The sequence below is a fragment of the Oncorhynchus nerka genome, linkage group LG13 (genome assembly GCF_034236695.1).
Source record: "Oncorhynchus nerka isolate Pitt River linkage group LG13, Oner_Uvic_2.0, whole genome shotgun sequence".
Classification (NCBI taxonomy): domain Eukaryota; kingdom Metazoa; phylum Chordata; class Actinopteri; order Salmoniformes; family Salmonidae; genus Oncorhynchus; species Oncorhynchus nerka.
Window position 1 is genome coordinate 81,822,271 of NC_088408.1, and position 25,084 is coordinate 81,847,354.

General features: G+C 40.2%; 2 protein-coding genes across 8 annotated transcripts in view; one reads left to right on the forward strand and one right to left on the reverse strand.

Annotated features, from left to right (window-relative positions):
• Positions 1 to 5,012, forward strand: part of LOC115140258 (serine/threonine-protein phosphatase 2B catalytic subunit gamma isoform-like) — a 43,307-nt gene extending 38,295 nt beyond the window's left edge. For 4 of the 5 annotated variants that reach the window (XM_029678508.2, XM_029678511.2, XM_029678509.2 and 1 more), the window contains one exon: positions 2,187 to 5,012. In XM_029678508.2, coding sequence (XP_029534368.1) covers positions 2,187 to 2,329 — 143 coding nt within the window. In that variant the 3' untranslated portion in view covers positions 2,330 to 5,012. The remainder of the gene's footprint in view (positions 1 to 2,186) is intronic. The other variant, XM_029678510.2, reaches the window with a different exon arrangement.
• A 235-nt stretch (positions 5,013 to 5,247) lies between these two features.
• Positions 5,248 to 24,490, reverse strand: LOC115140260 (zinc metalloproteinase-disintegrin-like brevilysin H2a). 3 transcript variants are annotated; one of them, XM_029678513.2, is made up of 22 exons: positions 24,381 to 24,490; positions 22,043 to 22,128; positions 19,784 to 19,860; positions 19,423 to 19,501; positions 19,247 to 19,323; positions 17,441 to 17,624; positions 17,090 to 17,152; positions 15,358 to 15,429; positions 15,030 to 15,199; positions 14,147 to 14,228; positions 12,850 to 12,983; positions 12,408 to 12,585; positions 11,346 to 11,435; positions 9,764 to 9,959; positions 9,440 to 9,545; positions 9,166 to 9,322; positions 8,930 to 9,016; positions 8,623 to 8,716; positions 8,243 to 8,351; positions 7,970 to 8,060; positions 7,761 to 7,850; positions 5,248 to 7,418 (listed from the first exon to the last, which is right to left on the reverse strand). In XM_029678513.2, the coding sequence occupies exons 1-22, from the start codon at positions 24,436 to 24,438 to the stop codon at positions 7,389 to 7,391; spliced, it is 2,310 nt and encodes a 769-aa protein (XP_029534373.1). In that variant the 5' UTR covers positions 24,439 to 24,490; the 3' UTR covers positions 5,248 to 7,388. The 3 variants fall into 3 exon arrangements, with proteins under 3 accessions (XP_029534373.1, XP_064882833.1, XP_064882834.1); XM_065026761.1 differs by lacking the exon at positions 24,381 to 24,490 and having other exon boundaries at positions 19,247 to 19,348; positions 22,043 to 22,054; XM_065026762.1 differs by lacking the exons at positions 19,247 to 19,323; positions 24,381 to 24,490 and having other exon boundaries at positions 22,043 to 22,054.
• Between the last annotated feature and the right edge of the window lie 594 nt (positions 24,491 to 25,084).

Genomic DNA, 25,084 nt, shown 5'->3' on the forward strand with positions numbered 1-25,084 from the left:
CGGGCTAGTCCTCTTAGTTCCAGTGAAGGGAAATATGCTACAGCATATGACTTTCTAGACAATTCTGTGCTTCCAACTTTGTGGCAACAGTTTGGGGAAGCCTCGTTCCTGTTTCAGCATGTCCCCATGCCTAAAGCAATTTCCATACAGAAATAGTTTGTCAAGATAAGTGTGGAAGAACTTGTTCGACGAGCAGGTGTCCACATACTCATGGTAGTGTACATAATAGGACTCAAATGCCCAAGCAGTGGGCTCTTCATTTGGCAGGAAAGACTAGCTTGAACCTCAACCTGCACCAGACAGTTATGTTATTCCTAAGGCCGTAGGGGCATTGCAAGATCTGGACCATGGTAATATAAAGGCTAAGCCCAAACAGTCGTCACAGAGAGTCAGACATTAGGCCTAGCAGTGATTTGTAGACAAACTGTAGGCAGAGGCCACATGGGTGAGAGTCGGGGTTGCTGGTTTCCTTTCCACTGGTCCAGGCAGCTGGTCCCTGAGCAAAGCCAGCGAAGACTTCTAGCCCTCCCATCATCACTAATGGAGATGGAACATACCTCCTCCTGGCTATCCAGGGATATTTTCAGTCTAATCCTGTTATGCTACTTGGCTGTTGCTACTCTGTCACTGTCTGCTCCTGTTGACATGTTACTATCTTAGCACTCAGATACTCTCCTTGACCGCATGCACATTTTGAAGTAGTATCGGTAGTTTGGTTTCTGTCCAATGATATTGATATTATGTTTATCTGAGCATGTTTTATGTACGACTCACCTATTAAGTACCACTGTTTGCCTTTCCTTGCAATGAATCATCTCTCACTGATGTTAAGAGGCATTAAGGTGTTTGTGACACTTCAGCTGTTAGTTATAACTCCAGATCTCTGGTTGTGCAAGAGTGCCCATTTGAGTGCAGTTTTGTAGATCACATTATCATAAAATCAACTCAAACTACCATTTTAGGGTGTTATTTTCCTGTTTATTCTAAATGTTCACATTCTTTGAAACATTATGGGGAAAAATGGAATAGTTACTTACTGTATATGTTTTCTTTGTGGTTTCTCCTTGGAACTTGGAATGTTACAGTAAGTCCCACATTCACTATGAGGTGTTGTAGCTTGTTCAGTGGTTTTGCCAACCGTACAGTTTCTGTGTATTCAATGTATGTCTGCACTGTTTTCAGTCTGTCAGCTATTACCTGCATTTGGTAACAAAATAACCTGGAGTTCACTAAGGGCATACAATTTGACCGAATCAAGGCAAAACTGAGAATCTGCACAAAAAAGCTGTAAATTGTTTCATTTTGCAGGTTTTACCTACAATTCCTTATAGCAGATCCTTCAAATACACTGAACAAAAATATAAATGCAACATGTAAAGTGTTGGTCCCATGTTTCATGAGCTTAAACAAAACATCCCCAAAATGTTGCATATGCACTAAAAGCTTATTTCTCATGTTGTGCACAAATTTGTTTACATCCCTGTTAGTGAGCATTTCTTTTACCAAGATAATCCCTCCACCTGACAGGTGTGGCATATCAGGAAGCTGATTGAACAGTGATCATTACACAGGTTAACCTTGTGCTGGGGACAATAAAAGGTCACAACACAATGCCAGAGATGTCAAGTTTTGAGGGAGCGTGCAATTTGCAGGAATGTCCACCAGAGCTGTTGCCAGAGAACTGGATGCTAATTTCTCTACCATAAGCCGCCTCAAATGTCGTTTTGGAGAATTTGGCAGTATGTCCAACCGGCCTCACAACCCCAGACCACGTGTATGGCGTCGAGTGTGTGAACGGTTTGCTGATGTCAGCGTGCTATGTATGTGCTGGGGTTATGGTATGGGCAGGTGTAAGCTGTGGACAACGGGCACAATTGCATTTTATCGATGGCAATTTGAATGCACAAAAATACCATGGCAAGATCCTGAAGCCCATTTATTTAATAATAAAAGGTATCTGTATTCCCAGTCATGTGAAATCCATAGATTAAGACCTAATGCATTTATTTCAATTGACTGGTTTGCTCAAATGGACTGTAACTCTGTAAATTCAATGAAATTGTTGCGTTTTTTATATTTTTGTTCAGTATAATGGCTAACTATTTTTCACTAACTAAATGTGTAAGTATTCAAAGCATTGTTTCCTTTGATTTTTAATTGTCCCTCTTTTCGTTTCTTCCTTCCAGCCATTCAAGGCTTCTCTCCTAAAAGGAAGATCAAGGACTTTGCAGAGGCACAGAGCCTGGACAAAGTCAACGAGAGAATGCCCCCACGCAAGGATGGCCAGCAGCCAGTCAACCCAAATGCCCCCAAGAATGGCACAGACTAGACCTGGAGAGGGACCCCCTCTCATCCCCACCAGCCCCAGGCCATGGCCCTGTCTCATACACCCAAACTATCTTTGTCTCTTTTAACTCTGTCTTCTATCTCGCTCGCTCCCTCCTCATGTTCTCCCTCTCATCTTTCTCTGTCTCATTGAGAATTTGCCCCCAGCTGGCCTATACAGTTGGACAGGCACAGAACGTGGGTAGAGAAGACTGCACAGCATTGGGAGAATGGTTTCAGCCACCACGCAGTAAAACCATATGAATAAAACACATCTTTTATTTATTCAATTAAATTATTAGGTATGTCATAGCTACAATTTTATGAAATCATACATTTCTAAGATGTTTAAATGTCTAAGCATACTGACATTCTTATAACAATGTTAAATGTCAGAGTGAAAACCGTGAAGACCATTTTGTAAATTTGAGTTGATGAATGAGGTGGTTATTGAAGGAGACCTTATCTGTTCTTAGTCAAGTTTTTCTATTTGTGTTTCACAAGGGAAACGTTGAGTGTGTCTGCTCTTATACATTTATATTTAAATTGTGTATTAACTGGAGAGAATTATGAGAACTAGATTTGAGACACCATTGCAGAAGATTATTTTATACCTCCAGTAGAAGTCCAGTAAAAACACCAGCTGTTTTTTTTTTTGTCCAATTTCATTGAAACCACTGAATGCTGTTTAGATATTCTTTGGGTCAATGTGTTCCTCCTGTATTTTAAAGTTAGGGTAAACTGTTTAATCTTTCAACCTTGAGAAACTGCCCTGGGGTGGCAGGTAGCCTAGAGATTTAAGATCATTGGCCCAGTCACTGGAAGGTCACTGGTTCAAATCCCCAAGCCGACTAGGTGAACAATCTGTCTGTCTGCCCCTGAGCAAGGCACTTAAACCTAATTGCTCCTGTAAGTTGTTCGGGATAAGAGCATCTGATAAATGACATGTGAATGTACATTTTCCAAATGATATGGAAAAAATTGTATATGGAAGAATTGATTCTAGTTTGCTACCATTATTGATGTGTCGTGTCAAGGGATGGTGGTTAGTTTCTCTGGTTTTCTGTGTTCTGTATAGTGTTGGTGTTGCTTGCAGGCTGTCACTTTTTACCAGTGTGCTTAACTGTAAGCAGCTAGGGGGGGGGGGATTATATAATATATTTAGATAATCTTCTGCAAAACCAAAGTCTGATTGAAAGGGGTTATAGACATACAGTATGTATTGGTACATCTCCAAGAAGACTTGGTGGTGGTGGCACTGCTATTTGGTTAGCTTTTCTGGGACATTGAGCTGAGAGTGGCCAACTGTTCTGCAGAGTGATTTTCTGGATGGGTAAAGAAACATACATACCAATCTAATATCAAGGAAGAACAACCAGTGTCCTCTTCTCAAGATGGAGGGGTAATATTTCCCATGGAGCAGATGGGGAAAAACGCTCATATTGTCCCAAAATTAACTCCATGTTAATTTTAGATAAGATTTGTGTTATAATACTACTAATAATGACACTTTGATTTCATATTGCTCTCTACACTACAGAAAGGATGTTTTGGGGGTTTCTTGACTCCATCTGTTGATTTGATGCATATGTGTTAGATGACTCCAGTGTGATGAACGGAAGGGAAAGCTGGGCTCCAATCAAATGCTTTAGTTGCTGGCAGTTTGAGGAATGCTGTAGCCCGAAGAGTAGTAGATTGAGTCATTCTCAGTGATGCTGTGAGGATTGTTTTGGGTATTTCCTTTCTCTTTATCATGTATCCCACAGACTGACACAATTCTCAGTATTGGTGGTAGTGCAAAGTTGGGGGCCAACTACAGACTCTATACATTGATCATGCAGTAAAAAAAGAGAAGTAATTCCTGATGTTTCTTCTGTGTTCATTTGATTGAGTGTCTTGAGTATTATGGTCTTGACACCTTTTTGTCTTTATCACCTCCATGGCAGGAATGAGGACTGGACACTTTTGTAACACCTGCTCCGAACCCTTTAATGATTGACTTCTTTAGGACTTGTGACTCGAACCGGTGCTTAGTTTTAGCCCTAGATTTTTTGGGGGGCTAAAACTGCTTCTGACACATGTAGTTATTCTATTGTCTTCAATCATTCAAGAAAAGCATTGATTTGTTATTCTCATGTGAATTTTCCCTTGTATAATATATTCTACAGCTTTAAAACAAGTTGCTTTTAATGTGCCATGCCACTTCCTAAACAAACACCAACACCTGTGTGTGACTGGTGAGGGAGAATGGCCTGTTCTTGTGTTCAGTGGTCATGGAGAGATCCTGGAGCCTGTTTCAACTCAATGTGGGTCAGGTTCATTGAGTTGTCACTGCCTAGATGCTTATTTACAGCCCCTTTTTCTTAGTAAAGGGTTCAGAAAATGGTCAAATGATGCTCTTTAAAAAAAATAAAAAATCCCACATTCTCAACCGCTTAAAATGTTGGTTTGGTGTGAAGTTAGCTAGGACTTAGGGGGGAGTAGAGGCCCCATAGTAGGGCTGTATTCCTGACCTCTTGTCAGTTTAAATATTTCTCAGAATGTACAGAAATATGTCATTCAAAAGTGTTTAGCTGTTAAAAGGAAAATAATCCTTTCGTCAAGTACAGTACTTGTCATGCGAGGCCATGAAATCTTAATCTATGTAGATGAATCACTTGAAAAATAAAATGTAAATACTAAGCGTTTCCCTGTCCTGGCTGTCTGAGTTTTTAGCTCTGAGGATTTTACGATGGTATGCCAGATGCTTTCTCACGTCAATGCTCTTGTTAAATTCTAGTCTCCCTTGATCGAAGTTATTCTACATGTTGCTAATATTTTCTCTACATGTCAGGTTGAATGGGTGGATGCATGTCATTGGGTTCTTCAGTGTTTAAATGTTGTTTATAAATATCACAATTCTACATAAGCAGGACTGTCATGTCAACAAAACATTTCTTTTTATGTTTTATGCTTAATGTTAATCAGGTGGTACCTCTTCTACAATCAGAGATGTGGCAACAATTGTTACAGAAAATGCTGTTCCTCAAGTAATGGTATATGGTCATTTCTCAGTTGGTTATGCAAAATTTTGAATATTCTACACTGAAAAGATAAGATAAGATAAAAGGTCTCGCTCACTGAATATGTGTTTACATTAGTCAGCAATGTCTGTCTCAGTAATATTTCATATTGATAAAAGCTATTTACTGTTGGCTTACAGTATTCATCAAAGTCAGGCATATACAGTCAGCCAAGAGCAAATGTAGTATTATAAAATAAATTGCATATTATATCACATACTGTGCACTCACTCCCTCAAATGGCAATGACAAATCACAGGTCTAAAATGATATGGCTAATAAATACTAAAGTGCAAGACATCTGTTCCTCGTAGAGAGGACTCCTCAGTCTATGGCTCATTTGTAGCTACAGTTCAAGTCAGAAGTTAACATACACTTATGTTAGAGTCATTCACTTTTTTCAACCACTCCATAAATTTCTTGTGAACAAACTGTAGTTTTGTGAAGTCGGTTAGGACATCTACTTTGTGCATGACACAAGTAATTTTTCCAACAATTGTTTACAGACATTATTTCACTATCACAATTCCAGTGGGTCAAAAGTTTACATACACAAAGTGCCTTTAAACAGCTTGTAGAAATTCTGGGAAATTCTGTCATGGCTTTCTTTAGAAGCTTCAATTGGAGGTGTACCTGTGGATGTATTTCAAGGCCTACCTTCAAACTCAGTGCCTCTTTGCTTGACATCATGGGACATCGAAAGAAATCAGCCAAGACCTCAGAAAAATAAATAGTTCTCCACAAGTCTGGTTCATCCTTGGGAGCAATTTCCAAACGTCTGAAGGTACCACGTTCATATGTACACAAGTATAAACACCATGGGACCACGCAGCCGTCATAGCGCTGAGGAAGGGGACGCGTTCTGTCTCCTAGAGATGAACGTACTTTGGTGTAAAGAGTGCAAATTAATCCCAGAACAGAAAAGGACCTTGTGAAGATGCTGGAGGAAATGGGTATAAAATTATCTATATCCAGAGCAAAACAAGTCCAATATCGGCAACTTGACAGGCCGCTCAGCAAGGAAGAAGCCACTGCTCCAAAACCGCCATAGAAAAGCCAGACTACGGTTTGCAACTGCACATGGACAAAAATATATAACCTTTTGGAGAAGTGTCCTCTGTTCTGATTAAACAAAAATTGAACTGTTTGGCCATAATGACCATTGTTATATTTGGAGGTAAAAGGGAGATGCTTGCAAGTCAAAGAACACCATCCCAACTGTGAAGCATGGGGGTTGCATCATGTTGTGGGGGTGCTTTGCTGCATGAGGGACTGGTACACTTAAACTAGATGGCATCATGAGGTAGGAAAATTGTGGATATATTGAATCAACATTCAAGAAATCAGTCAGGAAGTTAAATCTTGGTCGCAAATGGATCTTCCAAATGGACAATGACCCCAAGGATACTTCCAATGTTGTGGCAAAATGGTTTAAGGACAACAAAGTAAAAGGTATTTGAGTGGCCATCACAAAAGCCCTGACCTCAATCCTATAGAAAATGTGGGCAGAACTGAAAAAGCTTGTGCGAGCAAGGAGGCCTACAAACCTGACCCAGTTACACCAGCTCGGTCAGGAGGAATGGGCTAAAATTCACCCAACTTATTGTGGAAGGCTACCCGAAACATTTGACCCAAGTTAAACTATTTAAAGGCAATGCTACCAAATACTATGTAAACTTCTGACCCACTGGGAATGTGATGAAAAAAATAATAATCTGAAATAAATCACTATTATTCAGACTTTTCACATTCTTAAAATAAAGTGGTGATCCTAATTGACCTAAGACAGGGAATTTTTACTAGGATTAAATGTCAGGAATTGTAAAAAACTGAGTTTAAATGTATTTGGGTAAGGTGTATGTAAACTTCAACTATCTGTAAAACTATCCTAAAGACGTGAGGTCTCAATGCACTAACTGCACTCAGCTCTGGCAGCCCTGCATTTGAGATCTTGGTAAGGTCTGTGTGATCCTCCTGTTTCCTCTCCTCTCGATGGCGACATCAGACCCGTGGGGGTGGTGGCCTCAAAGCCTGGAAGATAAATTACATTGTTTAACTTAAGCCAGAAATTTTGTTGAACATTTAATTAACCATCTTTAACTATTGTTGTCTATATATTAGCTATTTCTGTTTATTTTTAATACATTTGTCATTATGGGGTATTGTGTATAGATTGCTGAGTAAATGTTTGTGTTCAATCCATTTTAGAATAAGTTTTAACATAACAAAATGTTGAAAAAGTCAAGTGGTCTGAATACTTTCCGAAGGGACTATGTATTGAAAACTAATGGATTTATTTTCTTTTTAAGCCCATTGCATTTGTTTTGGATGTATCCATCATAATAACTAGATACTGATATTCTCAACCATCACCTGTCGTACGGCCCTGAAGTCATGGGCTGGGGCCCGTGATTGGTTAGCAGCAGGAGGGAGTGGGGGCGGAACACCCTTTGGTCGCTTGGGCTGGAAATTGTAAAGAGATGCATTAGCTAATAGGCACAAGTCCAGTTCATGAACACAATAATGATGTCAACCAAACCCTACATTGAGATGATACTCTATAAATCAAAAGGTACTGTTACCGGTTGTGGCATAGTGTTGTTTTGGCTGGGGATTGGCAGTTTGTTATTGTGATCGTTGTACACTTTATAGGTTTTCTGCTGGGTATGGTAGCTGGTGGATGAGCAGACAGTGACATTTTGTATTAATTTAACCTGTATTTATTCTGGAAGTCCCATTAAGTTCAGAAGACCTCAATTGCCAGGTCTCCCTTGTAAGAGAGTATATTTAAATTAATCAGAAGGGTCATCTTGTTGCAGTGAAGTCTTTATATATGGTCCACCTAGTGTACTCACCTAGGGAGAGTGGGGGACTGTTGTCTCTTCTTAAGGAACACAGCCACTACCCCAGCAATAGCAGCCAGGAGCAGCAGAGTGACTGTCGCTACAATGGCAATCAGTCCTTCTACAATCACACAGAGAGGGAGACCGTTATGGCAAGGTCTATGAGCTGAATACATGAATGCACAGACCAAATCTTTTGGCAACACTTTACATGAAGATGTTCAAACACCTGTGTAGTAAAACACTAACACTCTAGTAACATTGTATTGACGTGGAAAGTATTATCCCTTTTAACCACTGAAACCATGTTTTTTTTTATATATATATATATATATATATATATTTTTTTTTTTTTTTTTCTGGATGTCCTTAGCAAGGTCTAAAGGGCCTACCTCTGGAGAGACCTGTGAAGCGTTCATCCTCTGTATCACAGCCGGGAAGTAACCATCCTGGCTCACACTGGCACTCCATTTTGTGATTACACACCTGTAGTGGCACAACACAGAAACACACACATTATTATCATGGATTTTCTACAATTCTATTTTATTGTTTGCGGTGTGAATTGGAAAGATCTGCCCCAAACCGAGTGAAACGGAGGACATTTGTCAATGGCCTATGTTCCTTATAAGAGCCAAGGAAGTCATCCTCAAGCTCACAAATACCAGAGACAGGGGCCGCTTGAAGCACTGTACTCACAGCATGTCCTTTACACAGTGCTGAGCAGTTGGTGACTCTAGGTCCGTAGGCCGTCTCAAAATCCACACATTCATTCTGGCTGCACACCTTGGAATAGAAGATGGGGAAATGGGAACAAGGGTTAAGAGAAAATAACACTCACCACATTAAATCTGACATCTCGTTTAATTTCCCCAAAACACAGCTAGAGGTACAGAAGCCTCGTTGGGAAAAGCACCAAAAAAAAATCACTACACCTTTCCATCATTACACTTGGTCCCAGTGTCCACCTGTCCAAAATCACTGGTGTGATCATCGTAGAATGAGGCTTTGCAGTCTGAGAATTTCACCATGCGACCATAGTTGGGGTTGTCATTACCGTTCTTGCAGAAGAGTTTCCCACACTGCACATCTCTACAGAGGAGAACGGGGAAATCATATCAGTGATACACTGCTTCAGTAACGAACACTATAATTTGAGTAGGAAAAACGGTCTATTAAAATAGCATGGTATTGCTTGTCGGGACTCACTGTCTCTGGCAGGGGATGTACTGGTCCTTTGAAGGCCGTTTACAGTAGGCGTAGTACAGTCCTCTGGTGTTCTGCTCATAGCAGTACGTTCTGGCGGTTTCAGCAGCTAAGGAGGGGATAACGCCCAATGTTACACAATGCGTTAGAGTAGTAGTGAAGCTACCATGTGTGTCCTCTGTTCACACTAATACACTACAGATGGAAAATGACAGGCAACAGTAAGGTTGCTATGTGAGAATATGAACCAGAAGAGCTACCTACATCACCTAAACAGATGAAAGGTGCATCAGTGTTGTTGAGACGGAAGGAAATGCTTTCACTTACATGGTCCATACATTTTCACACACTGGGTGTGGTGCTGTGGACACTGGCCATTGTTGCAGTACCCACGTCCTCCATCACAGGGAATCCCGTTGACAGTAAAGACATCCTCGGGACAGTCGGCTGATTTCCCTGTGCAGTATTCTGGCAAGTCACAGTCATCATGCTTCATTCTGCACTCTCTGGACGAGGACAATATCTGTGGAGAGAGTTGTTGTTGCCGTGTTTCGTATCACTAGCGTGATCGTCTTCCCGCAGCCGACTGCCATGAGTATGGCAAGATAGTCTATAAGCTTGGTGAAAGACGTGTCATGCTGCAACTGCACTCTGAATCTACTCAGTTTGCTGAAATAGAAGTTCAAAACTAGCCTGTCTGACACGCAGACCCACTTGGGACACAGCAAGCTGCTTTTGCCAGACAAGTTCTTAACAATACGCATCCAAGACTATGGCATTTTTATTATTGTGATGCTATGAAAAATATTCTCCTTACAGTAATTCCTTTACTTTAAATTTCATAAAATGAGTGAAAGTCAAATGTCTTTAATTTACTTTTACATTTGAGTCAAACAGTCTGACATAGTTATGCGTGTCTGCTGCATGTCCACAAGAGGGCGTTTGTATCAAAGGAACACAGAAGGAAGTAGAGGGGACAGATTTCAATTGCAAACCCCTCGTCTCTTTCTCAAAACCCATTGGAGGAGAAGGTCAGAGGGGAGGGACTTCTGGCTTATTCATCCAATGGGTTTAAGAAGGTGAGGAGAGAGGAGTATGCAATTGAGATCTTCCCAGAGCAGAGGCATGGTTGAACTGTGGTCTGCTCTCACCCAGTGGTGGAAAAGGTACTCAATTGTCCTATTTGTGTAAAAGTAAAGATACCTTAACAGAAAATGACCCAGTAAAATTATTCTTGAGCAAAAGACTAAACGTATTTAGTTTTAACTATTCTTAAGTATAAAAAGTATATGTAATTGTTAAAATATACTTTTTTTTTTTTTCATTTATTTAACCAGGAAAGTCAGTTAAGAACAAATTCTTATTTTCAATGACGGCCTAGGAACAGTGGGTTAACTGCCTGTTCAGGGGCGGAACGACAGATTTGTACCTTGTCAGCTCGGGGGTTGAACTCGCAACCTTCCGGTTACTAGTCACACGCTCTAACCACTAGGCTACCCTGCCGCCCCTTAAGTATCAAACAACAAGTAGAAATAATTTAAAATTCCTTATATTACGCAGTCCAGATAGCCAGGGGCACGTGCTGAAACTTAAACATAATTTACAAACGAAGCATGTGTTTAGTGAGTCCATCAGATCAGAGGAAGTATGGATGACCAGGGATGTTCTCTTGATAAGTGGATTTATACCATTTCTGTCCTGGTAAGCATACAAAGTGCAACGAGTACTTTTAGGTGTCAGGGAAAATGTATTGAGTAAAAAGTACATAATTTTCTTTAGGAATATAGTGAAGTAAAAGTTGTAAAAAAAAAAAAAAAAATAGAAAATTAAAGTACAGATGTCCTTAAATTGTTTTTTGGGCTTACTTTTAAGTATTTTTTACTTAAATACTTTACACTATTGCTCTCACCTTACAGTCGTCACAGCACGCTCCTGCAGCACACTCTGAGCCCTTAGTCAGTGTGCAGCTGGTGGCATTACAGCATGGGTTTGTACACTCCTATAACAGCAAACAGTACATGTCATTAAGCCATTTTGATAATGATTTAAAGAGACCAGTATGTAAATACTGTATCTCAAAATAGTCAAGCCTCTGTGTATGTGTATACTTCCACTACATATTGTGGTTTTACACTACATATTTACCCCTTAGTGTATGTCTTAGTGTGGTGTAATACACTAACTAAGTAAAACAAATATTGTACTGTAGTAGGCCATCAAGAGAAACTGGAATTACAGGTCTCTGAAGCAAACAAGACTTTGCAAGAGAAGAGTGGTTCAGCAAGACAGGGACATAAGATAGTGTCTTATAAGCCTGACTAACAGGTCTCGACAGATTGACTTGACTAAACCACTCTACTTAACTCCAACTCTGACTTGAACGTAAACTGTGGATAAATATAATCAAAGTTTCTTATACCTGCTTATCATATAGGTATGGCTATCATACTGTGCATGGACATGTACAATGCACAAATATGTGAAGCATGTTTAATTTTATCAATTTTGAATCACATCATTACATTACTGCCATGTCAGTACACTCATTTGAAAAGAAATGTCCCAAACACAGGTTTTCTGAGGTGGGCGGTGGAGGAGATACCTCAGTTATCGGGAAAGGTCTGCGCATGTCATATACATTCCTTATGTTTACCCCTAGCCAGGGAAAGCAGGCAAGAGCAGACAAAGCGTAAATCTTATCTTAACACTTCCCAGAAGTGTTTGTCTTTTTCTGGTCGAAAAATAAATGTACTCTAATCTTTGACCGAATCTGATCAAATGTGAAAGTTAACATTTTAGTAAAAGATAGCTTTGAATAATTATATATTGTAATCACTTGACATCCTTGTATTAACTTCATGAGAACCAGATTACTTTTGTATGATTTGAATGGTGCATTGCTGATCTAGGATAATGGGAGAAAATATACAAAAAAGGTTGTGTAAGGAATGTAAATGAAAGGTTCATTCACCTCCAGGGAGCCACAATCACACTGCTCTCCTGTCTCCATGAAGCCATTGCCACACACTGGGGTTGATTCCACATTCCGGTAGTCTGGCTTGTCCAGCAGACACTCAGGGTTACGATTATTCAGAAACTGGTCATAGCTTACACTACTGCAGCTACTGAATGACTTTGGGATATCCCAGCTGAAATAAACACTTTAGTTACCCAAATAGGCTGTGTTTTCATTTAATAAAACACCACTGTGCTATTGCTACACAATCTCATGAGCTATGTTCCATGTAAATGTTTTTGCAATATGGCTGCTGTGTGTTATGGGCAGAGAACAAGGCCTGTAAGTGTTCTTTAATAGATGTTTCCTCTTCCTTGTACAACATAATCATTCAGATGGTTTATCATTGACACCATTCCAATCTAGTCACAAGATCATATCTCAAAACAGTCCTTACCTGAGGGCCCCGGCCATTATACAACTATTCCCAGAACAAGTACAGGCACTGGAATCATCGTGGTTCATGCCCAGGTTGTGGCCCATCTCGTGGGCCAATGTGGCCCCTACAGCAATGGCCTTGGGGTTGTGATCCTGTAGTAAAACACATAGTTAACATTCAGTAAACCTGAATGTGTTGGACCATATTTCTCTTGTAAAATAGATGTTATATCAGTGAAACTGACATGGATGCATTCGTTAGTGATTACATTGCTATAGAGTATGAGTTACTGTTTCACTATTAAAGTGCACTACAATTGATCTTCCTTTTTTAGATTATCTACATTTTGGTTCATTGGCTAATTTACCATTTGAAGTTATTACTTCCTCCATTCACACGATTAGTTTTTTGCATTTCACATACGTATTTCTAAAATGAGTACTCTTGCAATTCAACACACAATCTCTTTGGAAACGTCACTTCTTCGAAACTTGGTCAAATCTCTGTTGTCCGCTTATTGCAATACCACATGAAGCAACATTTAGTTGAAATACCTCAAGCAAATACGGTACTATTACCACATTCAAATAATGGCAGCTCATCGTGTAGGCAAATGTAGGGATACGGTCCAAACACTTAAGACACACCCTATACCCTCAGCCCTCAAATGGACACTTCTGAGGACGTCTGATGAGTATATACTTGCAGGCCAAGGGAGAAAGGAATTATTTTTAAATGGACCACCCTTGGCCTGGAAATTCATCACTTGTGTTTTCAGCCACCGGTAGCTTGTGGGTGCTTTATATGCAGTACAGTCAATTATGAGTGCACTTATATTAAATATATAATTATTAATATACACACTGTATGATAGCTAGCTAATTAATTAGCTAACTAATGTTAGCCTGCCTAGCTGGAACTTCAAAAGGAAAATGTTTTATTTCTAAAAGACACATTTGTGCCATCATGTGTATCAGTAGCACAATTTCTAACTTATTTGCATTCGTTTTTACTTGTACGTTGATTTCTCCATTGAAGTTTAAGTTTGTGGACTTTTCTTGGTGGATGTACAATCGTCGCAAATTGAATTATGGGGAGTTTCAGGCCCCGGAGTGAGTATAATTGTACACTTGGAAACTTGACTAAAAACCAGGGCTGAGGGGCTTACGTTGCAAACATCCCTTGCTTGGCTAATCATTTGGACCGTCCAAGATGGCGACGGGGATTCCCCTAAGGGCATAAGGCGAGGGTAAGTGGACGAGGGTGTGTCTTATGAGTTTGAACCACAGCCTAGATCTAATGAAATGTACTTTACCTGCACAATCCCAACTGAATGATCTGAACATAGAGTCCCAATGAAGGCCAGACCCACCGTCGAGCCCTCAAAGTCAATGCCACTGAAACAAGAAACATTTTTTATTTTACCTTCATTTTACTAGGCAAGTCAGTTAAGAACAAATTCTTATTTTCAATGACGGCCTAGGAACAGTGGGTTAACTGCCTGTTCAGGGGCAGAACGACAGATTTTGTACCTTGTCAGCTCGGGGATTTGAACTTGCAACCTTTACGGTTACTAGTCCAATGCTCTAACCACTAGGCTACCCTGCCGCCCCGAAACATGAACCCCACATACAGTGCCTTGCGAAAGTATTCGGCCCCCTTGAACTTTGCGACCTTTTGCCACATTTCAGGCTTCAAACATAGATATAAAACTATTTTTTTGTGAAGAATCAACAACAAGTGGGACACAATCATGAAGTGGAACGACATTTATTGGATATTTCAAACTTTTTTAACAAATCAAAAACTGAAAAATTGTGTGTTATAGCTATTATAAACTGGTTCCCAATGTAATTAGAGCAGTATAAATACAGGTTGTGTCATACCCGTGGTATACGGTCTGATATATCACAGCTGTCAGCCAATCAGCAGTCAGGGCTCAATCCACCCAGTTTAAAATCCTGTTTATCTTGTACTCAAAATCAAACCTTGAGACCCTCACAGATGTGTTTAATCAGAGAGTCAGAGATAGAGGTGAGGCACTTTAGATGAACAATTCAATTTCTTTTAGTTAGCGGATTAAGTGTGCGTTGTATCTGATGAAGTGTGCATTGTAGCCCACTTGAAGGTGTGTCCAGGCCTACCTGATGAAGTGTGCGTTGGGGCCTTCCTAATAACTTGTGTACGTCGTGACCTACCTGATGAGGTGTGCGTTGTCATGACGCTTGTTGTTGACCAGGTCGCTGTTCCTCCACTTGGTAAAGGCATCCAGGGTGGCACCAGCAGGGGCGGTCACTGATATCTTATCATTGTCTGTCCACACCTCCAGACCAACCAAGGCAATGAAGGTGTTGAGGGGCTTGTATACCTGCAGGCAGATTAATTTTATGGTGAGGTGAGACTCCAACTCTAGAGTATGTAAATAGACCTGTTGCTAAAAGCACCTACTGTCGGTCCTGTTGGGGATCTTATACAGGATTTACTGGCAGTTTGCTAATACTGCAAACCTTGCAGTGACTGACTCACCATGTTGACAAAGTTGACCACTTCAAATATCCTCTTACGCAGCTCTCCGAGGTTACTTTTCATGTTCTTGTACTGAAATAGCATCATATTTTAGTACACTCACAAGAGAACAGTGGAGATCCTGTTTCACAATACATTACTCACTACTGACTCATTAGATACTGTATACTGAACAAAAATATAAATGCAATTTGCAACAATTTAAGATTTTACTAAGTTAATTTAAGGAAATCAGTAAATTGAAATGAATCCATTAGGCCCCAATCTATGGATTTAATATGACTGGGAATACAGATATGCATCTGCTGGTCACAGATACCTTAAAAATAGGTAGGGGCTAGGATCAGAAAACCAGTCAGTATCTGGTGTGACCACCATTTGGCTTATGCAGCGCGACACATCTCCTTCACATAGAGTTGACTGTGGCACGTGGAATGTTGTCCCACTCCTCTTCAATGGCTGTGCGAAGTTGCTGGATATTGGCGGGAACTGGAACACATCCCAAACATGATCAATGGGTGAAATGTCTGGTGAATGTGCAGGCCATGGAAGAATCGTGTACAGATCCTTGCAACATGGGGCCAGGTATTATCATGCTGAAACATGAGGTGATGGCATTGGATGAATGGAATGACAATGGGCCTCAGGATCTCCTCATGGTATCTCTGTGCATTCAAATTGCCATTGATAAAATGCAATTGTGTTCATTGTCCGTAGCTTATACCTGCCCATACCATAACCCCACCATGGGGCACTCTGTTCACAACATTGACATCAGCATACCACTCACACGATGCCATACACACTGTCTGCCATCTGCATGGTACAGTTGAAACCTGGATTCATCTGTGAAGAGCATAATTCTCCAGTGTGCCAGTGGCCATCGAATGTGAGTATTTGCCCGCTGAAGTTGGTTACAACGGCAGTCAGGTCAAGGCCCCGGTGAGAACGACGAGCACACAGATGAGCTTCCCTGAGATGGTTTCTGACAGTTTGTGCAGAACTTCTTCGGTTGTGCAAATCCCCAGTTTCATCAGCTGTCTGGGTGGCTCATCCCAGACCATTCTGCAGGTGAAGAAGCCAAATGTGGAGGTCCTGGGCTGGCATGGTTACACATGGTCTGCGGTTGTGAGGCCGGTAGGACATACTGCCACATTTTCTAAAACGACGTTGGAGGTGGCTTAAGGTAGAGAAAGGAACATTCAATTCTCTGGCAACAGCTCTGGTGGCTATTCCTGCAGCCAGCATTCCAATTGCATGCTCTCTCAACTTGAGACATCTCTGGCATTGTGTTGTGTAACAAAACTGCACATTTTAGAGTGGCATTATATTGTCCCCCAGCACAAGGTGCACCTGTGTAATTATCATGCTGTTTAATCAGCTTCTTGACATGCCACACCTGTCAGGTGGATGGATTATCTTGGCAAAGTAGAAATGCTCATGAACAGGATGTAAACAAATTTGTGCACCACATTTGAGAGAAATAAGGTTTTTGTGCATATTGGAACATTTCTGGGATATTTTACTTCAGCTCATGAAACATGGGACTAACACATTACATGTTGTGTTTATTATAGATATATGTTGGTTTGATCTAAATATAATTAGGTCAAGTAATGGCCAATTAAATAATGTTAATGAAATATTGAAGTATGAAATGTTCAAGTGTATTGTGTTGATTCTGGTAAAGGTGGAACTTGTGTTTCTGACATATTTGTCTGCAGGTTCTTACCTCACGGTTGTCTGCAACAAGGACGAGCTCAACATACTTTTGCTGTTGAAGTAGAGATGGACCCTAATAAACAGGAAACCATTGTTGTAATATATATGGTTAATTTATTTTTAGGAAGGAAGTGGAGTGTGCTCATCCAACTTGAGTTGAGGTGCAATCCCAAAAATGTGATCATTATTGAAAAGAAAAAGGCGCAACCCACGCTTACCATTAAAAACTAAATGTTTCAAAGTTAAAAAGGTTGACATCACCTATCAATGGCCTTCATTAGAACACATCATTTCCTGTTCTGCTATTTCTGTTTTGATGTGAGATACCACAGACTATATTGAAATTATATTTATGTCTTACTGAGCCACGAGAGCGGCTCTTGCTAGTTATGGGAGGGTAGTCTGCATTCCAGCTAGTGTTGGTGACTCCACACATCACAGGCTTGGAGCTCTGGTCCTCGTATTTCAGCACTGCGTGATCACCATCATCCCCCCCTGACAGAGGCTCAATCAGGTACCTTTGGGCGGCTGTTCTGAAATATCCCCTAAAATAAAAAAGACATGACAACTGATTTGGGGTATAAAATAATGTTTCACTGTGGACTTACACTACTGGTCAAAGTTTGAGAACACCTACTTATTCAAGGGTTTCTTTATTTTGACTATTTTCTACATTATAGAAACACATCAAAACTATTAAATTAAACATATGGAATCATGTAGTAACCAAAAAAAAGTGTCAAACAAATCAAAATATTTTAAATTTGAGATTGTTCAAAGTTGCCTCCCTTTGCCAAGACGACACCTTTGCACACTCTTGGCATTCTCTAAACCAGCTTCATCTGGAATGTTTTTCCAACAGTCTTGAAGGAGTTCCCACATATGCTGAGCACTTGTTGGCTGCTTTTCCTTCACTCTGTGGTCCGACTCATCCCAAACCATCTCAATTTGGTTGAGGTCGGGGGATTGTGGAGACCAGGTCATCTGATGCAGCACTCCACTCTTTCTTGGTAAAATAGCCCTTACACAGCCTGGAGGTGTGTTGGGTAATTTTCCTGTTGAAAAGCAAATGTCTCACTAAGCCCATACCAGATGGGATGGCGTATCGCTGCAGAATGCTGTGGTAGCCATGCTGGTTAAGTGTGCCTTGAATTCTGAATATTTCACAGATGGTGCTTTGCTGGTGACACTCCCACACCAGAACACCGCCATTCTTTACGGTGGGAAATACACATGCGGAGATCCGTTCATCCACACTACATCTCACAAAGACACGACGGTTTGAACCAAAAATCTCCCAGTTGGACTCCAGACCAAAGGACAAATTTCCACCGGTCTCATGTCCATTGTTCGCGTTTCTTGGCCCAAGCAAGTCTCTTCCTCTTATTGGTGTCCTTTAGTAGTAGTTTCTTTGCAGCAATTTGGCCATGAAGGCCTGATTCACACAGTCTACTCTGAACAGTTGATGAGAAGTGTCTGTTACTTGAACTCTGAAAAATGTATTTGGCCTACAATTTCTGAGGCTGGTAACTAATGAACCTATCCTCTGTAGCAGAGGTAACTCTGGGTCTTCCATTTCTGTGGTGGTTCTCATGAGAGCCAGAGCCAGTTTCATCATAGCGCTTGATGGTTTTTGCAACTGCACTTGAAGAAACTTTTAAAATTCTTGAAATTCTCCGTATTGACTGACCTTCATGTCTTAAAGTAATGATGTCGTTTCTTTGCTTTTTTTGAGCTGTTCTTGCATTATTAGGGATTTGGTCTTTTACCAAATAGGGCTGTCTTCTGTAATCCCCACCTCCCTTGTCACAAAACTGATTGGCTCAAACGCATTAAATAGTAAATCAATTCCACAAATTATCTTTTAAGAACGCACATCTGTTAATGAAGCCTCATGAAGCTGTTTGAGAGAATGCCAAGAGTGTGCAAAGCTGTCAAGGCAAAGGGTGGATATTTGAAGAATCGCAAATATATTTTGATTTGTTTAACACTTTTTTGGTTACTACATGATTCCATGTGTTATTTCATAGTTATTTCATAGTTTTGATGTCTTCACTATAATTCTACAACATTATAAATAGTAAAAATAAAGAAAAACCATTGAATGAGTAGGTGTTCTAAAACTTTTGACCTGTAGTGTATGCTGTAGAGATGTGGGGCTGCCTACCTGAGTCCATCGCAGGTGCTCATGCTAACCGTTGACACACTGTCATTCACAATGGTGCCGTGGTAGTAGCAGTGGTCCTGGAGATGATAATTAATTAAAAGGCTTAAGGGCCTTCTAATCAAGACACTTCTACACAGCCTCTTGCTACCTATCAAGGGTTTGTTATAATCACTTACCACATCCTGAGGTGTAGAGGTGACTGGTATACCATCCTCAGTGTAGTAAGTCTCACTATAGTCGTTGGTGAGTAATTCGCTGAGGGAACCAACATAAAGTTATTACATTATTTCATCAACATGTTCAAAGGAATTCATGCTGTGGTAAAACAAAATTGTGTCATTCCATTAATGACGCTTGACAATGATGCAGTGTGCGATCATAAAGGAGAACTGAAAATTACACTGGTAAGACAGTTATCTACATACTGACCGTTCTTGTTAAGGGGAATGAAGAAGGATGTGATCATTCTACTGATGTTGTGTGAGAGGTTCATATTTGAGAAAAAAGATTGAAGGAGGCTTTTGCTAGAGTACATACCCATTCTTCTCCAGATGCATCTCAATGTCTTTCCCACCCACTCTCATTGCATACTTCAGAGTTTCCAGTCTGGATGACTGATGGAGAGAATTAGGTCACACTTTATATGGATAGTTTACTATACTATCAACAAACTCTGTTGATAAGCAACTGCTTGCTATGTTTAGAGATAGGGTTAGTGTCACGTTCACGGTTTTCAAACTCCCTGTCATAGATGAGCCAAGGCGCAGCGTGCATGTAATTCCACATCTTTTAATAAAGCAAAACTTTCACACAAAAAAAACAACAGATAACCAGAAACCGACGCAATCGTGGGGCGCACAAACACACACAGAGAAAATAAATAATTACCCACAAACACAGGTGGGGAAAAGGCTACCTAAGTATGATACCCAATCAGAGACAACGATAGACAGCTGCCTCTGATTGGGAACCATACCGGCAGAAAAACAAAGAAATAGAAAACATAGAATGCCCACCCAAATCACACACTGACCTAACCAAATTGATAAATAAAAAGGCTCTCTAAGATCAAGGCGTCACAGTTAGGGTAAGGGTTAAGTTTAAGGTGAGGGTTAATAGATAGTTAGTTGAAATGTTACTGATAGACTGTAGATACTTTGTAGAGCATCTACAGATGGACTATCCAAACAAAGTGTTACAGAGAATTAGGATTAGTTGATACTCTAGATGCAGTATAATATCTCCTCACTACATTAACATGGTTGGTCTTCCACCACTTTATTACAAGCAATAAACACAGATGTTAACTTCTTTGGGATAGGGGGCAGCATTTTCACTTTTGGATGAATAGCGTGCCCAGAGTAAACTGCCTCCTACTCAGTCCCAGATGCTAATATATGAATATTATTATTAGTATTGGATAGAAAGCACTCTGAAGTTTCTAAAACTGTTTGAATTATGTCTGTGAGTATAACAGAACTCATATGGCAGGCAAACACCTGAGAAAAAAATCCAAACAGGAAGTGGGAAATCTGAGGTTTGTAGTTTTTGAACTACTTGAGCCCCTATCGAATTCACGGTGGGATATGGGTTATTTTGCTACGGCTTCCACTAGATGTCAACCGTCTTTAGAACGTTGTTTCAGGCTTCTACTATGAAGTGGGAGTGAATGAGAGCTGTTTGACTAAGAGGTCTGGCAGCACCCTCGTTCTCAGTCACGCGCGTTCACATGAGGTATCTCTCGTTCCATTGCTTTTCTACAGAAAATGGAATTCTCCGGTTGGAACATTATTGAACACTTATGATAAAAACATCCTAAAGATTGATTCTATACTTAGTTTGACAAGTTTCTTCGACCTGTAATATAACGTTTTGAACATTTCGTCCGACTAGACCTGAATGCGAGTTTGGATTTGTTTACCAAACGCCCTAAGAAAATAAGCTATTTGGACATAAATGATGGACATTATCGAACAAAACAAACATTTATTGTGGAACTGTGATTCCTGGGAGTGCATTCTGATGAAGATCATCAAAGGTAAGTGAATATTTATAATGCTATTTCTGACTAATATTGACTGCGCAACATGGCGGATATTCCTTTTGGCTGGTTTGGGCTCTGAGCGCCGTACTCAGATTATGCTTTTTCCGTATTTTTGAAATCTGACACCGCGGTTGCATTAAGGAGAAGTGTATCTAAAGTTCCCTGCATAACACTTGAATTTTCATCAACATTTATAATGAGTATTTCTGTGAATTCATGTGGCTCTCTGCAAAATCACAGCATGTTTTTGAACTACTGAACATAACACACCAATGTAAAATTAGATTTTTGGGATATAAATATGCACTTTATCGAACAAAACATACTGTATTGTGTAACATGAAGTCCTATGAGTGTCATCTGATGAAGATCATCAAAGTTTAATGATTAATTTGATCTCTATTTGTGCTTTTTGTGACTCCTCTCTTTGGCTGGAAAAATGGCTGGGTTTTTCTGTGGCTTGGTGGTGACCTAACATAATCGTTTGAGGAGCTTTCGCTGTAAAGAATTTTAAAAATCAGACACCGTGGCTGGATTAATGAGAATTGTATCTTTAAATGGTGCCTAATACTTTTATGTTTGAGAAATTTGATTTATGAGATTTGTTTTGATTTGTTTTTGGCGCCCTGCAATTTCATTGGCTGTTGTCTAGGACTGGGGTGGAACAGGTTAACAAATAATATTTTGGTATTGGTGTGTATTTCACATCAAAACAGCTCCTGTGCAGGAAGGAAGAACAGGAGAAGACTTACTTGTGTTTCTCTTTTCTGCAGAGAATGTAGCCTGATGGGTCGGACCACCTCATAGTCGCTCACTCCTTCAAGAGGACCATGACTCACTGTGGGGCGATAGAGAGAGAGATGGAGTGGTAGAGAGATGAGAGAAAATTCAAGAATGGACCCACTTTGTCTATCCCCACACTGATCCTACCTATTCTAAACATAATAACCTGGAGAGGACGATGTTAACCTGCTTGTCTCCAGGCATTGACTGGTCCAATGGTAAGGAACAGTCAGGTGGCAGTATAGCAGTGTTTTGCCCTTGAACTGCAGCAGCACAATCCCGTATTTCCTTATATAAGTTACTCTATTGAAATTCCTGATCTCCTGAACATTGCATTTTGATCATCTGGTTGTTCATCAACTTCCAGCCACGTCATCCCCTCAGTCCCTTGTGCAGCCAACCCTATAATTATGGGTATGGGTTCTTCCATTTTGTGTGTCTACCAAACCATGACAAATTAATGTGTGGTGCGTACACTAACAACACAGTTGGACCTTTGGTTGAGCTACGGCAACTATCTTGTAATGAAAGCTTCTGCTGACTTGGCCCTATCTTTTAATAAGCGAGGCCTTTGTGCGGAACTTTAATGCATTTCATTATTGTTTACACATTGTTTCTTCAAACTACAGTATGAATACCGCAAATACACAATGAACACAGGCTGTTTGACCCTTGCATACGATAATAGACTGCGATAGACTTGCGTCCTGTCCAGGGGGTGTACTTGTACATCAGTCTGCCTCACTCTACAGAAACAGGACCTACTGTAGGCTCCTGCTCCTATGAGAATTCCAGCAATAATTATACTCTGTGTTATGTTTTGTTCGTGTATGACACAAATGGATCCAGATGTTTCGTTATTTTGATGCCCCATCTTGTTCTCTGTCAGGCCTGTTTTGATTTGTACTTGACCATGGCAATTGAATTGCAGTACATATCCACTGCTTTGTGATTGGGCCACAGAGGAACATTGGGAATTATGTAATTATATTGGTCATTTCGTTTTCCCGTCACTTCCACCTTTGCGCAATAGCTGTGGGATGAGGTTATTATTTTGGTAAACGTATGGGTATTTTCAAGTGAATTTGCATGATTTGCTGGCTTTTTAATTGTATGTTTTACAACGAACTGTTCACATTAAAACAAACAATACTGAGCAAATGAGGCAGTCTCATTCCATGTCTCTACTTATTGGAAGAGCTAAGGTTTTGAAATACTGGCCATGCCCAAGACAATCATGGGGAATTTACCAGAGAATGCAATTATCTCTGTGTTTTCATTCTAACCATTCCTCGGATTTATTCATTGTGGAAACTGTTTACCAAACGGAAGCAAACAGAGCAATATGATAGTTTCTATTGGACAAATTCAGGAAGGTCCCTCCTCGTTTGATTCGGGTTGCTTCCATTTAAGAAATGTTTTTCAACAAAATCTGCATAACAAATGTCAATACTTACTAACACTACTACAATGATGTTTCCCAATAGTTGTTGTGAAAATTAGTCTAAGTTAAGGTTTCATCACTAAGCGTATTTACAGGGGCTTACAGATACTCACCTCACCTGATCAGGTAAGGAGAAAGGGAGAGAAAGAGAGTGAGAGAACTGAGAAATGTGGCATTGTTGTGTTACAAAGTCCAGTTTCAGCCACACAATTTCACAAAAAAGTACTCTTTGTCTGTTATCTGTCCATATTCATTGACCGTAATTACTACTGTAACTATTATACTATTATACTATGTAGAACTGATAGCACTGTCTAGTGCTCTGTCGGTGCCACAGGTCTTCATCATGACTTTCTGTATTTTCAGAAGCCATGAAAGAAACATGGATGAAAAGTAGTTTCGACTGAAATATACACTGATTAAAGTGGATTTAACAAGTGACATCAATAAGGGGTCATAGCTTTCAGCTGGATTCACCTGGTCAGTCTATATCCTAATGTTTTGTACACACATTGTACTTTGGCTGCTATTTCGGATTCTGTTACTTAACAAATCCATGGGGAAATCTGAAAGCTCACATAGACTTCCAATTTAATCAAAACATTATTTCACTCCCTCAGAAAGACATATACAGTAGAGATATTCTTTGCCCCCCTTCATCTAAATATTTTATATTTTGCTTCAGTATTAAACAACTCATATTATATTTATTCCTCACTTTAATCCTTGTTTTACTTTCTCCCATGAAAATATATATACAGTCTCTGTAGTAGTCTGAATAAAGTGCAATGAGATGATGGCTGACTGGGGTTTAGTTAACCTGGCATTGTATTGTGTGGAGATGGGTGTATCCAATGACTTACCTGAGAGATTGAGTGAAGCAGTTAGGGTAAAGATCCACAATATATGTTTATGTGCCATTGTCGACGTGCAGACAGCTGCTGAAACAGAAGAGAGTGACTGGGGGCTTTATAGGTTACATGGCTGCATGCTCATGTCATGTTATCTACCGTCCACAGGCCACACCTTATTAGTATCACAGCCACTTCCTGATTGTAATAGCTAGTGTACACACAACTTGCTACAGTGTGTGTGTGTGTGTCCCAAATGGCACCCTGTTCCCTATAAAGTGTCAAATGTAGTATTCTACAGAGGGAATAGAGTGACATTTGGGATGCACACAGTGACTTGTATAAACACACTCCAGGTTAATTGAAAGAATGCAGGGGAAAATACCAGGTACCAATGGTGTTGAAGGTGTTTACACAACATTTGTTTTGCATAACTTTGGCTTTTTTCCTGTAACCTCCCATCCTACCAACATACACACGCATGCAAGCACACACACACACACACACACACACACACACACACACACACACACACACACACACACACACACACACACACACACACACACACACACACACACACACACACACACACACACACACACACACACACACACAATGGTAACAGTTAGAAAATATATATTTGTCAATTCACTTTAATTAGTTTAAACCAGTTTATGTAGAAACTATGTTCCCACAGTTCCCTTTATCATTAC